We start from the raw sequence: 14830 nt of genomic DNA, 5'->3' as shown, positions 1-14830 counted from the left end.
CATCCTGGTGCACTTCCACAGAAGCATCCTCGATTTCTATGTTAGCATGTTGACTTGTGCTGCTCATACACACATTTGCAGAGGACGCACAGGCGGTGGAAGGAGGCTCCTCTTCGAATACAGTATTGGAAAGTTCTGGCTCACACATGGCAGCCGCCGACACACTTAGACTCTCCTCAGGGGTTTGTGACATTTCTGAGCACACAGTTGGTTCCTGTGTTTTAATGATTTTTATTTTTTTAAATTTCTACAAGGAGAAGGGGTTTACATCATTAAAAGAGGCAGAACCACCAGTCATAAATTAAAGCCATTTTTATGAATAGTACACTGTGGTTCCAGTTAGTGTCACAATATTTTTACGAATATTACAACGCAGTTCCACTTAGTGTCACAAAAAGATATGAATATTACACTGCGCTACCACTTGCAGTGTCACAGTATGTGTATGAAGATTACACTGCGGTCTGACCGGCAGCATCACAGTAAAAAAAAAAAAAACTAATAATATAGCACACTGGAGTACAGCAAAAAAAAAAAAAAAATGTTTTTAGTTATATTAATATTAGCTTTTAATTTTTTTTACACTGGGCAACCTTTGATGGACAGAGCACCCCTGAAGGACACAGCAGCCCCTTTATGGACGGAAAGAGCACCCCTGAAGGACACAGCAGCCCCTTTATGGACGGACAGAGCACCCCTAGACCGACATAGCAGAGCACCCTTGCAAGACACAGCAGCTCCTTGATGGACAGACAGAGCACAGTGACAGTACATCTGTTCATTACACTCTCCACAGCCGAACTGAAATGGCATCAATGACCGGGGACCTTTACAGATTGCAAAACCTGCAAGAATGACGTGTTGCCTCGTTTTGGGGTCCAAGTCAGGCGGGAAAACCCAAGTCGGACTCGGATCCCGGCTTGGATTGGGAAGTTCGGGCGGGTCCGGATCTCTGAGAACTCAACCCCACTCATCTCTAATAATAATAGGACCCTTGACACAATAGGCAGGCAAAATACATCATGTTAAAAATCCTAGACTCGGATAATTTTTGGGTTAAAATTGGCGAATCGAAATTGTCCAACATGTTGGATTTTGCCGATCACCTGACCCAGACATAGGCAGAACGAAGAATTGTCCCGATGGACGCCTGATGTATGGTCAGTTTTAGTCAGAGCAGCAGATTACAAGGGGGAATCACACAGCAAATTCAATCAGTGGATGAAGGAGCACAGTGTATTTTGCAGCATGTGCTCTCCTTCGTTCATATGTGGGCTGCTGGCCCTGAACTAAAGGTTAGTATTTTGACCTGTGAGTGGTGAAGTTTGAGTGGCATTTGGAAGACATGGGTTGCATGTGCAAAAGTCTGGATGGCACGTGGGGAGGTCCGAGTGGCATGTGGTTGGTATGAGGGAAATGTGGGTGGTATGAAGGAGTTTTGGAGCACATAGGAAATCTGAGGGCATGTGAAGGGTATTCTGTGTCATGCGCTGGAAATATGGAGCAAGTAAGAAGCATGTGAGGGCATTTTTGGATGAGTGATAGGGGTGCTGAGGCATATTTTTGTCTACTTCTTAATTTTTCATATAAGGGATGCGTGGTGGTCCTTGTGAGGATGCAGGGCAGTACAAATGGTATGTCAGATTGTTTACATAAGTGATTGGCAGTTCATTTATTACCAACTATATTTATAAACCAAGATTATGTTAACAACAAAGTAAAGATTATTTTTCTAGTTCTGCTGTGGGTGAGTCTCACAAATACTGTAATACAGCTGATTCTCAACACTAGCTAACAATTCAAAAATTCAGACTCTAAATGTCAGTATAGTAAAATGCTACTTCTAATGCTGGGCATCCACTATTCAATGATCTGTCAGATATCTGTCCAATCTGGCTGGTTGGAATGAAAACCTGGTAATGTATGGGAGCAAATGACAGTTGATCAGATGGTCTTGAACACTGGAAAATGGACAAAAAACAATTGTTCAAATTGGTTAAATTCGTGTGTTTTAACCAATGTGTCTGAACAACCATTTTTGTCTGTTTTCCAGTGTTTGTGAGCAAATGGACGATTGTCATTTGCTCCCATACATTACCAGGTTTTCATTCCAACCAGCCAGATTGGACAGATATCTGACAGATAATTGTATAGTGTATGCCCAGCATTAGTTGCATACTTTGCACCTTGCAGTTGAATGTTAAGCATAAGACCTAGCAAATACATGGTCATGCTATACTGGAATTTGATATTGGAGCTATCTGTACAATTACAAAAGCAATTATGTCTAAAGGGGGGTATCCACTAGACGATTAAGTTGAACAACTGAACGATAACGATCGTTTAATCGTTCAATTGTTTGCAAATGTGTTTAAAACGACCAGCGATGCGCATGCCCGCTGGTCATTTAGACATCTATCGTCAGGTTCAGCATGTTTCCAGATGATTGATGACCCTGCACTGAACGACTGCTTGTTCAGTACGGGCTCATCACACGACTGACACACGACTGAATGATTACAATGTCGTAATCGTGCAGTCGTTTTCAGATCTTGTAGTGGACACCCACCTTAACAATACTGAAAATAACAAAGCATGAGTACCAAAAACTGCTAAATCATAATGACATTTGAGAAGTTACTTAATGTGGGCATTTGGCTTGTCACATGAGAAGATGGAGTCATCTTAAACTGCTAATCTTTGCATGTTATCATAAAATATTGGGACAAGTTACTGTAAAAAGTGAATAATAGCAAAGAAATGGCAATTTTTATTTTATGACTTGAGTACATTTCATGCCGTTTTCCCATACAAAATTTGAAAGCCAGAAATAATAATAAAAGTAAATAATGTGACTTCTAAGCTAGGACGCCTCGGCCAAATAAGGAACTAGGAGTCTGACTCATCACGGATCGCAGCTGCGTAATAGCACACAATGAAGCTGCGAAAATATGCTAATATCAGTCAGCACAGAGACTCCTACTACTGCTTTTTCACATCCGTAATATTTTGCAGTCCTGTGAACACATCGGTAACATCGGCCTGTTACGCACAATTACAGCAGGTCTGACCTGCCTCAGAAATTGCAAGTTTCATCGCACGCAGCGTGTACTCAAGCTGGGTAGGCAATCACAGTGGCTAATTTATGCACACACATGCAATGGCGTTCAAACGGACAGGCACGTCTGCGTTTCTCCAACCACTCCCCCGTCTCCACCCCCAAACGCTCACGGCCTGTCACTCATTCTGCGATGGATTCCATAGTGCAACCGTAACTACAGTGTGATCAGTGCGCACGAGCAGTGCATACGCAGTACGTAACAATCGACCGATCTGCGTAAGAGGTTGCAATCCATGCTGAATCAAGCCCTATGGCAACAGAGTCCTAACTAAGCCACTTTGTCAGCATGAAGGTTATACAAATGAAGACATATTAACAAAGAGTGTTGATAGGCAAATTTTTGCTTTCCTCCCTACTCGGAATCAACCCTATACTATGCAAAACATCAAACTGAGCTCTCTTCTACAGCCTCTCATAGTATTAAATAAAGCTGGATTATTGACCAACACTTTGATATTCAATCTGCCTAAAATGTATATATTCGCTAACGAAATGTTTTAGGTTTGTCACATAAGTGCAGAATGCGACTCCATTTTAGAACACCAACAATCTTCTCTGTGGCTTTCCTGTGAAATGTTTTAGTACATACACTGATACTTTTATTAATTAAAACATAAAAAAACTGCCAAGTTCCTAATTGCCACAAATTGGAAGCAGTCTGCTGCACCCTGCATTTCTATCTTAATTAATAGGGTTTGGTACACTGCTTCCATGGACTACATTACCACCCTCATCCACGACAAACTAGATAAGTTTCATGAGATATGGGCTCCCTGGTTTTCTCAGTATAATAGAGCATTACCAGGTCTGGGTTGAGACACTTCATAGGATATGTACGATGTCCAATATCTGCGGAGGGCATCCTGGTCTGTGCTCTCTTCTATACACATACAACATTTGTGATACACTGTTGCCTGGAATCCCATTTGCACCCAACCGACTACTCTCATTATTGGATGATGTTGTTAAATGTAGAGTTTTAGACAAAAATGGTAGTTTGACATTCTTTATTATGATAATAAGGGTGTCTGATTTGCTACTGACTGTGTTAAACAGTGTTAATTCTTTTATATGATTTTTGTGTTGCTTTCAACAGGTTTTTGTATTTTGTACTTCTGTTTTTTTATTGCAATGTTTTGTCTACTGTTTACAACTGTCTTACGCTTGTACACTGAAGTGCCAAAATTCATGGGATAGATGCCTAGTATCGTGTAGGACCCCTTCTAGCCTGGCAAAGTGCAGCAACTAGATGTGGCATCGATTCCACAAGGGGACGGAAGACCTCTGGAGAGATTTTGACCCATGATATCTGGATAGCTTCCCATAGCTCCCTGATAATTGTAGATGCAGGATCTTGGGTGCAAATTAACCTCTCCACCACGTCCCAAAAATGGAGGGCGAACATGGTGGCCACACCATCGTCAGAACTCTACAGAATGCTCCTCTAAACAATTCTGGACTACTTGGGATCGATGACATGGTGCATTATCCTGCTGGAATATTCAGTCATTGTGGGGGGTGTACATGAAGTCTATGAAGGGCTGCAAATGGTCATCAAGCAATGCAATTTAGCAGTTACCAGTCAATGACATATTCAGATGGACCAGTTAACTCAACCCATGCCACGTGAACACGCCCCACACCATTAGTGTTCATTCTCGCACCCGGCAGCTGTCACAACCCGTGCAGTTCCTCTTTCCTGCCTGGGCTGTCGCTCTCTGCTCTGGTACTTCTAGCACACTCAGCTATTGCAACAGAGAGTGACAGCTCAGGCAGGAAAGAGAAACTGCACAGGTTGCGACAGGTGCAGGATGCTAGAATGAACATTACACCATTATTGAAACACCACCAGCCTGCCCGTTGCCTTGTTGACAACAGGGGTCCATGGGAGTATGGGGTCTGCGTCACACCCGAACCCTACCATCAGCCCGAAACAGCTGGAACCATGACTCATCGTACCACGCCACAGGTTGCCAGTCCTCCAGCGATATCACAAACCCAGGGGAGGCGCTGCATCCGGTGTCAGCGTTAACAGGGGCACTCTGGTGCGTCTTCTGCTCCCATATTTCATGGAAGCTAAAGAATGCTGCACTGACCTGCTGGATATAACTGGTACCTCCTGCACTGAAAGTGGATGTGATTGAGCCAGTGTCGCTTGTCTGTTACCACGGAAAATTCTGACCAGGCGTAGCTGGTCACAATCATGAAGAACCCAAGGTCGGCCACTGCCCTGTTCACGGTGGGTGGTAATGCCTTCTATGAGGTAATCCTGGTACACGTGACACCATAGATAGCGGAATGCCCCATCCGTCGGGCACCCACCGTCATTGCCATGAGCAGCCTAGCCGGAGTTCAAACTGACTCATGAGATGTCACATTACAACTGATGCAGGTATGGGCATTTCCTAGATTTCACCGTACGGTGATGCCACCTAGCATTACCTTTACTATCCCACTGCTATCCCATGACTATTTACTGCTATCCCATGACTTTTGACACTTCAGTGTATGCTACTTTTATAAATAAAGAGATATAAACACATAAAAATCTACGTTCTGTTATTCAAGGATTAAACAATAGTCATTTAATCAAATATTAAAATAAAAGTTTGGATTTTATATATAAAATGCTGCAGCAAACTTTGTGTCTAGTTTACCTATCTGTTCCTGAGGGCACCAGAGCGTTACTTTCTCTGATTGAGAAGAATGCTGGGTTATTGGGAGTGTAATTATATATATATCCATATTTAGACTTTTAAGTCAGAGAGGGCACTCACCACGTTTAGATGAAAAATGCTTTTAATATAAATAATCCATCTCACTAAGACAGTGCGTTTCAACCCCACTGGGTCTTTATCAAGATATGTCACCGTGTGTCATCCATCCAGCATGCTGACCAAGCTCTTGGACCAACACTGTCTTGGAGTATGCACAGTGACCTCCTTAGTGGTACACCCCATGGACTTGTCTATATCTGGATGTGAGTGCAGTATTATATATATATATATATATATATATATATATATATATATATAGATAGATAGATAGAGAGAGAGAGAGAGAGAGAGAGCTTAGTGGTGACTAAACTCGTTGGCTGTGGCTTATCTGGAGCTGAAGCCAGGAGAACCGATTTCTGATGTATACCGGTGACATCAGTGTGGATACACTCTAAGGCTAAGCTGTTCGTATGCTGGATGCTATTATTTTCTGATGTATGTGAGCATTGATACATTTACTTTGATATAAGTCTCACTTTTTGCACCCTCCAATTGTTTTCTTTACATGTCCAACATTATCTGCCTGAGGTTGGGGCTATAAGGAAGGTGCTGCACTGATATCAAACATCAGACTAGACCAGAATAAGGAGATAGATATATAATATATATATATATATATACATACACACACACACACACCCAGATATATATATATATCTCTCTCTCTATATATATAGACACACACAGATATATATATATATATATATCTCTCTCTCATATATATATATATATATATATATATATATATATATATACATACACACACACAATCGGTATGAATTACCGCCAGACCTAAGCCCGGTGGATGAATTACCGATGCTGGAAGGCTGGCACAAGAAGATCCCGACAGAGGTAAGCAAGACCCCCTAACCCTTCCCTCTCCCCCCCTAACCTTCTCCCCTAGTGCCTAACCCTAACCTCCCCCCCAGGGGGGCCTAAACCTAACCCCCCCTCCCCGCCCCCTAAACTTAACCCTCCCAGGGGGGTGCCCTAACCTGCCTAACCCTAGGACCCCCCGGGAGTACCTAAACCTAACCCACCCCCCTGGGGCGATCACCTCCCGAGGCCTGGCTTATCTACGTTCTGAATGTCGGGCGTCAGGATTTTAGTGTGGGGCTAATGATAGGCGTCGGTATTTAGACGCCTATCATTAGTCCCATGCCGGGAAGCCGGCGGTCGGCATTTCGACCGCCGGCTTCCCAAGTACATCCCATACACACACACATAAATGAGGTAATCACGCATGTTTGCATGATGACCTAATTACGGCTTTCACATGTGCATGTCAAACTTAAGGCACACGGCACGCATTCCTACAATCACACAATATCTATCTATTAGACCTTGAGCAGAGAGCATGGCTGGATTAATCACTGGTTTAGTTATATTCATAGATCCACCTAAACTTAGGTCAGTACCATGAGTAGATGAGGATTTGATTGACACCGTAAGGTCAATCAAGCTCTATAATACAACAAATACAATGTAAACAATTTCTAGCCCAGTTATTGAGGCAGTGGAAAAGGGGTATTAATGATTTCCTGACATATAGTATATTAAATATTTCCCTTGTTTGGGATTTTTCAGTCCTATAATTGTTCAATAGTCTTGGTGTGAGCTATTACATATAAGCTGTGCCAATACTAAGCCTTTATTTTACTGGAGGGGTCCACTTCACACTTTATAGGGGATTGGTAAATACCGAAGGACGCATGTCCGGCGGTTCAAATCCAGACGCTGGAACTCCGGCAGTGAAGATCCCAACAGGTAAGTATTTTAACAAATTTACTAACCTAACCCCCCCAACCCTCCCTTAGGGATGCCTAACCCCCCCCCCTGTAAGTGCCTAAACCTAACCCCCCCCCCCCACCCGACTTCCCCGCAGCCTAAAGCTGGCCACAGATCTAAAGATTATTTGTCCAACCAGCCAACTAGTTGATTGGTTGGAATGAAAACCTGGTAAGGTATGAAAGCAAATGACAATCAGCAATTTGCTCCCAAACGCCATAAAATGGAGGAAACATGTTGTTTGAACAAATAGTTTGGATCAAACATTTAACAAACTTGTCTGAATGACCATTTTCATCTGTTTTCTTGCATTTAGGAGCAAATTGCTGATCATCAGTTACCAGATTTTCTTTCCAACCAATCAACAAGTTGGCTGGTTGGATGTAAGTTGGTCTAGTGTGTGGCCAGCTTAAGTCTCCCGGGAGGGTGCCTAGCCCTAACCTCCCCCCCCGGGAGCCCCTAACCTAACCCTCCCCCCACGCGGCTGTCCGCGCCTGGCTTACCTTCGATCGGTATGCCAGGCGTTGGGCTCCCGGCGTAGGTAAAATGACAGGCATCGGGATCTCAACGCCTGTCATTAGACCCCCTGCCGGGATTAGACAGTCGGGAAGCCGGCGGTCAGCATTTTCGACCGCCGCCTTCCTGACTGCATCCCCTGTATAGCTAATACTGAGAGAGATAGAGAATCTCTATATTTAGACCCCAAAGACAAAGCTCTCATATTGGAGCTTCTCCATAATGCACAGAAAATGCTGTAAGGCTACAATGAGATTAGAAGGGATTTCCCCAAGCATCGAGCAGCCCAAATCTGATTATTAACGGGGGCAAATCAATTCAACGATGTAGCGGGAATTTGGCAGCACAAAATTAAATTGCGGGTAAAAGGCATCTCCACAATTTTTTTTAATTCAATTTTAAACTCCACAACAATTCTCATAGAAAAATCGCCTTTTTCTGTACCTCCAAATACTGGAAAGACTTTAATTTGCTGAAAAATCAACCATTTGACCCCTAAGTACATCAAATACTTTGCTAATAGTCACTAACAGCTTTCTAATACAATGTTTGCTATCTGATTTGCCATTTTAGGGGGTTCAGGGTGATTTTCCCACTCATTCATGTACTCCTCCCAGGTCGCGTACTGTAGATTTAATGCGCTACATTGCCGCAAATTTGAGGTTTACAATAGAATTATGACAGTTGCGGGAGCGTGCTTCATGAAAACTAGTTGCGAGGTGCGTGATTTTTAAGGTGCAAATCGCCCTTCCAAACTCCCACAGATTTGAATTGGCCCCATTGTGTGTCAGCACTGATAGAGTCTGCTTACAACTAACAGGGCTGTGTACAAAAATCAGGGAGCCAGGGTGAGATGGGACCGCGAGAGGGGCGAGTTTGGCTGCCGTTGCCTGCTTTTCTAAGCCGTTGCAACGGCAACTCGCCCTTCTCGCATTTAATTGAATTTATTCAACAGTATATTCATTCCTAAAGATTAGCTTTGTGACACAGTCAAGATCCATCTGTCTGAAAAGAAAGCATGCTGAAAATTATGAAATCATTTTGAAGTTATCTAATTCACCCTGAAGGAAGGCTCTTCCCATTTAGTTCACATCATATGAATTTATCATTGTGTTAAATGTCTAACAAGCTGTGAGAAGGCAATAATTCAATATTGAGAAAACTGGGACATGCTATGTAATTACTGAGGGTGACAAAAATGGAAACCATGAGGTTATACAGTTTTCACTGTTGTTTTCTAAATGAACTAGCCTATAAGAATTTATGCTTAACCACAAAAAATATCTCTCTACAGAGTTAGGGGTTTACTATACTGAAGCTGGGCATCCACTATACAATTTTCTGTCAGATATCTGTCCAATCTGGCTGGTTGGAATGAAAACCTGGTAATGTATGGGAGCAAATGACAGTCGATCATATGGTTTTAAACACTGAAAAAAGGACAACAAAAATTGTTCAAATTTGTGCGTTTACTTTTAACCAATTTGTCTGAACAACCATTTTTTGGCTATTTTCCAGTGTTTGTGAGCAAATGGACGATTGCATTGGCTCCCATACATTACCAGGTTTTCATTCCAACCAGCCAGATTGGACAGATATCTGACAGAAAATTGTATAGTGGATGCCCAGCATAACAGTCGGGTTCCAAAACCTGGCACTTCCAATCGTGTTTATGCCCGAAATTTAAAAGGGCAATGCTTTAGCAAAACACGGCTAGTAAAAGCATCGGTCTTTTACATTTTGGGCATACACACGGTTGTAAGCGCCAAGTGTTTCGTGAATAAACCCCTGATAGTTTCTATTTTTCTTATCTTCATAGAAGAATTATGTTGCACAGCTTCTACAAGTAGTGTTAATCTGCCGTAAATATATTATTTAAGCAACAAACCCCAAACAGTCAAAGGAACATTCAAGTGTTTACTAGGCATGCCTTCTGCATTATAAAGAATACTATACTTTCATCTGCAATAATATGTTAAAGGTCTGATCCAACATCTAACTAAAGCTGTCCATACACCTAAAGATTATCTTTCTGACTAGTTGGCTCGTTGGAATGAAAATCTGGTGATGTAGGAGAGCAAATGACAAACAACCATTTCCTCCCCCAAACACTGGAAAGCAGTTGAAAACAGTCATTCAGACAAATTGGTTAAATCCATTTCCAGTGGCAAACACAGGATTTCTAGAGAGGGGTTTCCAAATGCTTGATTTTATAGTGAGTGTGGCCAGTCCATGAAGAGGGTAGAATTAGCACTTATCCAGCTTTAATATGCGTCATACAAAGTATATTGTGTGTCATAATTCCAGGATATACAGGACCAGCGATCACAATAAGCCATTATATGTGGCAGTAGGGCCATCCTGCCAGAGCTGAATGATTTTATTTTAGATGTGGGCACAATTCCAGAGCATGGGAGCAAGTCCGGGAGTCTGGGGGAGCAGCAGAATAACCTAGCACTGCCCTGGACATATATGTACATATTGGGCTCTATAGCAGTGCATCCCTAACAGTGAATGTTTTCCAGATCTCCAAGTTGATGTACAGGTTATTTATTACTAGCTGATACATGTTAAAAGATCCACAGATGGTGCTAATTATTTCATTTGTGATAGTGAGAAGAACATGCAGCACTTGTAAAATTCTATTATATTACTATTTCTATTGTAGTGATGGTGTGGGCTGGGGAGGGAGGTTTCCAGGCAGACGGAAACCCCCCCTGCGTTTGCCTATGATTTCATTTAACCAATTTGACTGAACGACCGTTTTAATTCTCCCGTGACCCAAAATATGACGCTGGAGATGCAGCTGCGACCAGGTAAGACACCACTAAACCACCAGGGTCGGTTTGTCGACAGTCTATCACAACGACATGTCCTTCATGTAAACATTATGAATGCCGAGATGTCAAAATGATAACTGACAACCAAACATACCAGACCCCTGTGGTTAGTGGGTATTAATGGGTACTAAGTATTTGCCATGTTAAGTACTAGTGGCAGTACCTGTCAGCATACGTGGCAGCATATATAATAGGTCATTTTGAAATTCTACAGTAGTGCTTAAAGCTTCCACCACATAAAAAAGTTACAACACACTGCTATGAATTACTATAACAATGCACCACAAAATCTCAGAAAATAAAAGTTTAGTAAAGACATTTACAGTACTTGCATATATATTTGCTGTTCACGAAAAGTATTAACTTTGCAGGTACCATCAATGCATTATCTATATCTCATTTTATAGATTGCCACATTGTGGTTTGCCCATTGTTTATCCAAATTTAGAATTTTACCAGAATCTGCTGAAACTCAACACAGTGTGGAAATATTACACCTGAAATCTCCTGACACCCAAGATGGACATAATATCTACATCACTGCTTAATAACAGTATACAATAGTTACTAGTCGGGATAATTATCATGTTTTCTTACACGCTAAGCATGTCAACATCATGAAATGTGCCAATTAGACAGGTCTAGCCTGTCCTGCCTTACTGAATTACTACAGTTCACAACCTAGAGACATTATTTATATTTATTCTGACTGAGTGGAAATGTTAATGGCTAAAACGAAACGTGAATAGTGTTCACAATAAAACAGACTTGGGCAACCTGTGATTACTCAGCTGCTGTGGAACTACAAGACCCAGCAACCACTGTATGCATCTGGGTACTATTATAGGCAGCTAGTATCATGCTACCATGTACACAGGGAGTAGCAGCCTGTCACCATGTGTGTGCTCATTGCTGCCCACTGTAACATGAGCAAGTGCCTGCCCTGTGTGTGAGGCGGTGACGAGGCGTGTATACAATAAGCGCACAGAGTGGTCCCAACGCTGCTCCCCACCCAGCCAGCAGTCACCCTGCCACCCTTCCAGCAGCGTCACGCACTGGCTGACATGTGTGCTCTCAGCCGGTCCACAGGGCTCCCAGCTACCACCGCCCCCAGCACTGCGCAGCCAGCAGCGCCTTCTGACCCCAGTCACATCTCCACATAACCCTTTGTGAGCAGGAAGAGCCAGGGCCGCACTCACCGTCCGTGGCGGCTGCGCTCCCCGAGTCCGCCATCCCGACCCCCCAAACCGGACACTCTCAAATTCGGGAAACGTTTAGTTGTGAGCAGCTCGGCCTGGGCACCCTCCAGCACCACGTCATCCTGACAGCGTGACAGCCGGCGCGATGACGTCACTGGACATGACGCTGCGAATGGCGGTGATTCTGAGTGACCATCTTTCTGTCTGGCAGCATACCCGCCGCACACACACTATTTCACATTCCAGCACCAGTCAGTGTCACACGGTGACTTGGCTACATTGAGAAGTTGTATAGTTTTTGTCATGTGAAGTGTATTTGTTCTCGTGTTACTTTTCTAAATCTTCTTAAGGGAAAACTGTGCTTTCATGCTAACACTTCTGGCTGTAATCTCTGGAATGTACTAAAGCCTAATACTACCTTTGAAGTCCTAATTATCATGTTTAGCATTGGCTTTAAGTCATGTCTAATTGGTTGGATGGCATTTGTTTTGCAACATTCTACCACAATTAAAACTTTGCTTTACTTATTTCACTTTATTTACTCTTGGTTAGGTGTAAAAGATGGTTATCCTGTGATATATAATATACTGGATACGGCTGAGCTGTGTTGTAGCCAGAATGTGGGGTGTTATATAAAAGTTAGATTTTTTTTAACTTATACCCCTTTTCCACTGCTGCAATAACCGCTGCTCAGTGGAAAAGGGTCCCTGATAAAATAACCTGGGTCAAGTGACCCAGGAATCCAACTCAGGTAACTACCAGGGTCAGCAGACCCACGATGGACCCGGGTAATGGTGCAGTGTAATACCCCTTTTACACCAACTTCAAAATCACGGGTTGATGCACGTGAACGCGCATCAACCCGGGATTTTTGTCGGTGTAAACGGATCAACCCAGTTCCAATGACCCGGGGATCCGAATTTGCTGGCTTGCAGGGTAAAGCACGTTTCTGAGTCACCCTGCAGTGTAAACGGCGCAACCCAGGTCATGATGACCCGGGTTGCGCCGCATGCTGCCCGATTGGCCGGCTTCAGGGGCACTTAGAGATGAAATCTCCAAGTGTCCACTGCCAGGCCGACCAGAACGGAACAGCAGACCCCACCCTCCGTTGGACCGCTGCGGAGTAAGGTAAGGGGGACCCTATGTGCCAAGCTGTTGACTGTTGCTCCTCCGTGTCTGTAATAGACTGGGTATGTGGCGCTTGGCTATTATATATATATATATATATATATATAGCTAGCCCCAATGGTCCGGCACTCACATAGAAAAGCAACTGTGCCCGGTGCCTCCACACAAAATCGTAAACATAACCACACAAGTGCGGCACTCAGGACTGAAGAGACGTTCAAGAATGTACAACACTCGGAGGAGTATTACAACGTTTCAATCACTTTATATGATTTTCGTCAGGTATTAACAAACATTTACAAGACACCTTACCTTATAGCTATCCACCACGCAAGTGACACTCGGCGCACCACGCTCCAGCCCTGGGCGGGTGTGGGCACGAACAAATGACGTCAGCTGCAACATAATGCAGTCTCCGTCAGTGACAATACATCACCATCACCATGCAAGCATAACACACTGATACTATTTTACTGCTGATCCAAATAGTTATAAAGAAACTTCCTGACAGCAGCATACGATAACAAGAATACATACATAAACTCTCAATATGTGCATATAATAATGAAGCAATACTCAGTAAACAAAGATCCGGATGAAATAATCAAGTCAAACAAGCTAGAGGTAATATTTCATTAAGACCTCTTGGGGCAATAACATCTAGATAATGAATCCAAAAGGATTCCCGTTTCAACAATAACAAATTTCTATCACCTCCTCTCATGGAAGGTGTAACATGATCAATCATCCTATATTTAAGACATGAGAGATTATGACCCGCATCAATAAAATGACGGGCCACAGGTTGATCACTAGTCCCTTTATTCAATGCCATCCTAATGGTCGACCTGTGGACCCCCATCCTCTCCTTAAATTTGCGAGTAGTCTTCCCAATGTATGTGAGTCCACAGGGACACAGAATTTGGTAAATGACATGAGTACTCTCGCAAGTTAGATGAAATCTAATGTGTAACTTTTTACCAGAGTGGGGGTGATAAAACACATCGCCAGAGAGCATATATCTGCAGGTGACACACAGACATCTAAAGCAGCCTAATTTCTTAGGTATGACACTTTTCTTTGAGGCAGCTCCCATCCCTGTGATGTCAGTTTTCACCAACATATTACGAAGGTTATTCGCTCTGGAATAACCAATACGTAATCGCTGTTGTTCAAGGCCAAGCTCCTCATCCGTCTGGACAAGATGCCATAATTTTGATAGAAATTTGTTATTGTTGAAACGGGAATCCTTTTGGATTCATTATCTAGATGTTATTGCCCCAAGAGGTCTTAATGAAATATTACCTCTAGCTTGTTTGACTTGATTATTTCATCCGGATCTTTGTTTACTGAGTATTGCTTCATTATTATATGCACATATTGAGAGTTTATGTATGTATTCTTGTTATCGTATGCTGCTGTCAGGAAGTTTCTTTATAACTATTTGGATCAGCAGTAAAA

The 14830-nt window shown here is 42.8% G+C and overlaps 1 protein-coding gene across 1 annotated transcript in view; it reads right to left on the bottom strand.

Annotated features, from left to right (window-relative positions):
- Positions 1 to 12421, bottom strand: part of RABEP1 (rabaptin, RAB GTPase binding effector protein 1) — a 134551-nt gene extending 122130 nt beyond the window's left edge. Inside the window, exon 1 of the mRNA XM_088456104.1 lies at positions 12242 to 12421. Within this exon, the coding sequence (XP_088312230.1) occupies positions 12242 to 12275 (34 nt within the window). The 5' untranslated portion in view covers positions 12276 to 12421. The remainder of the gene's footprint in view (positions 1 to 12241) is intronic.
- Positions 12422 to 14830: the final 2409 nt, after the last annotated feature.

The sequence above is a fragment of the Taudactylus pleione genome, unplaced genomic scaffold (assembly GCF_031769625.1).
Source record: "Taudactylus pleione unplaced genomic scaffold, aTauple2 ptg000687l, whole genome shotgun sequence".
NCBI classification, from domain to species: Eukaryota; Metazoa; Chordata; class Amphibia; order Anura; family Myobatrachidae; genus Taudactylus; species Taudactylus pleione.
This window is presented reverse-complemented; position numbering and strand designations above follow the sequence as displayed.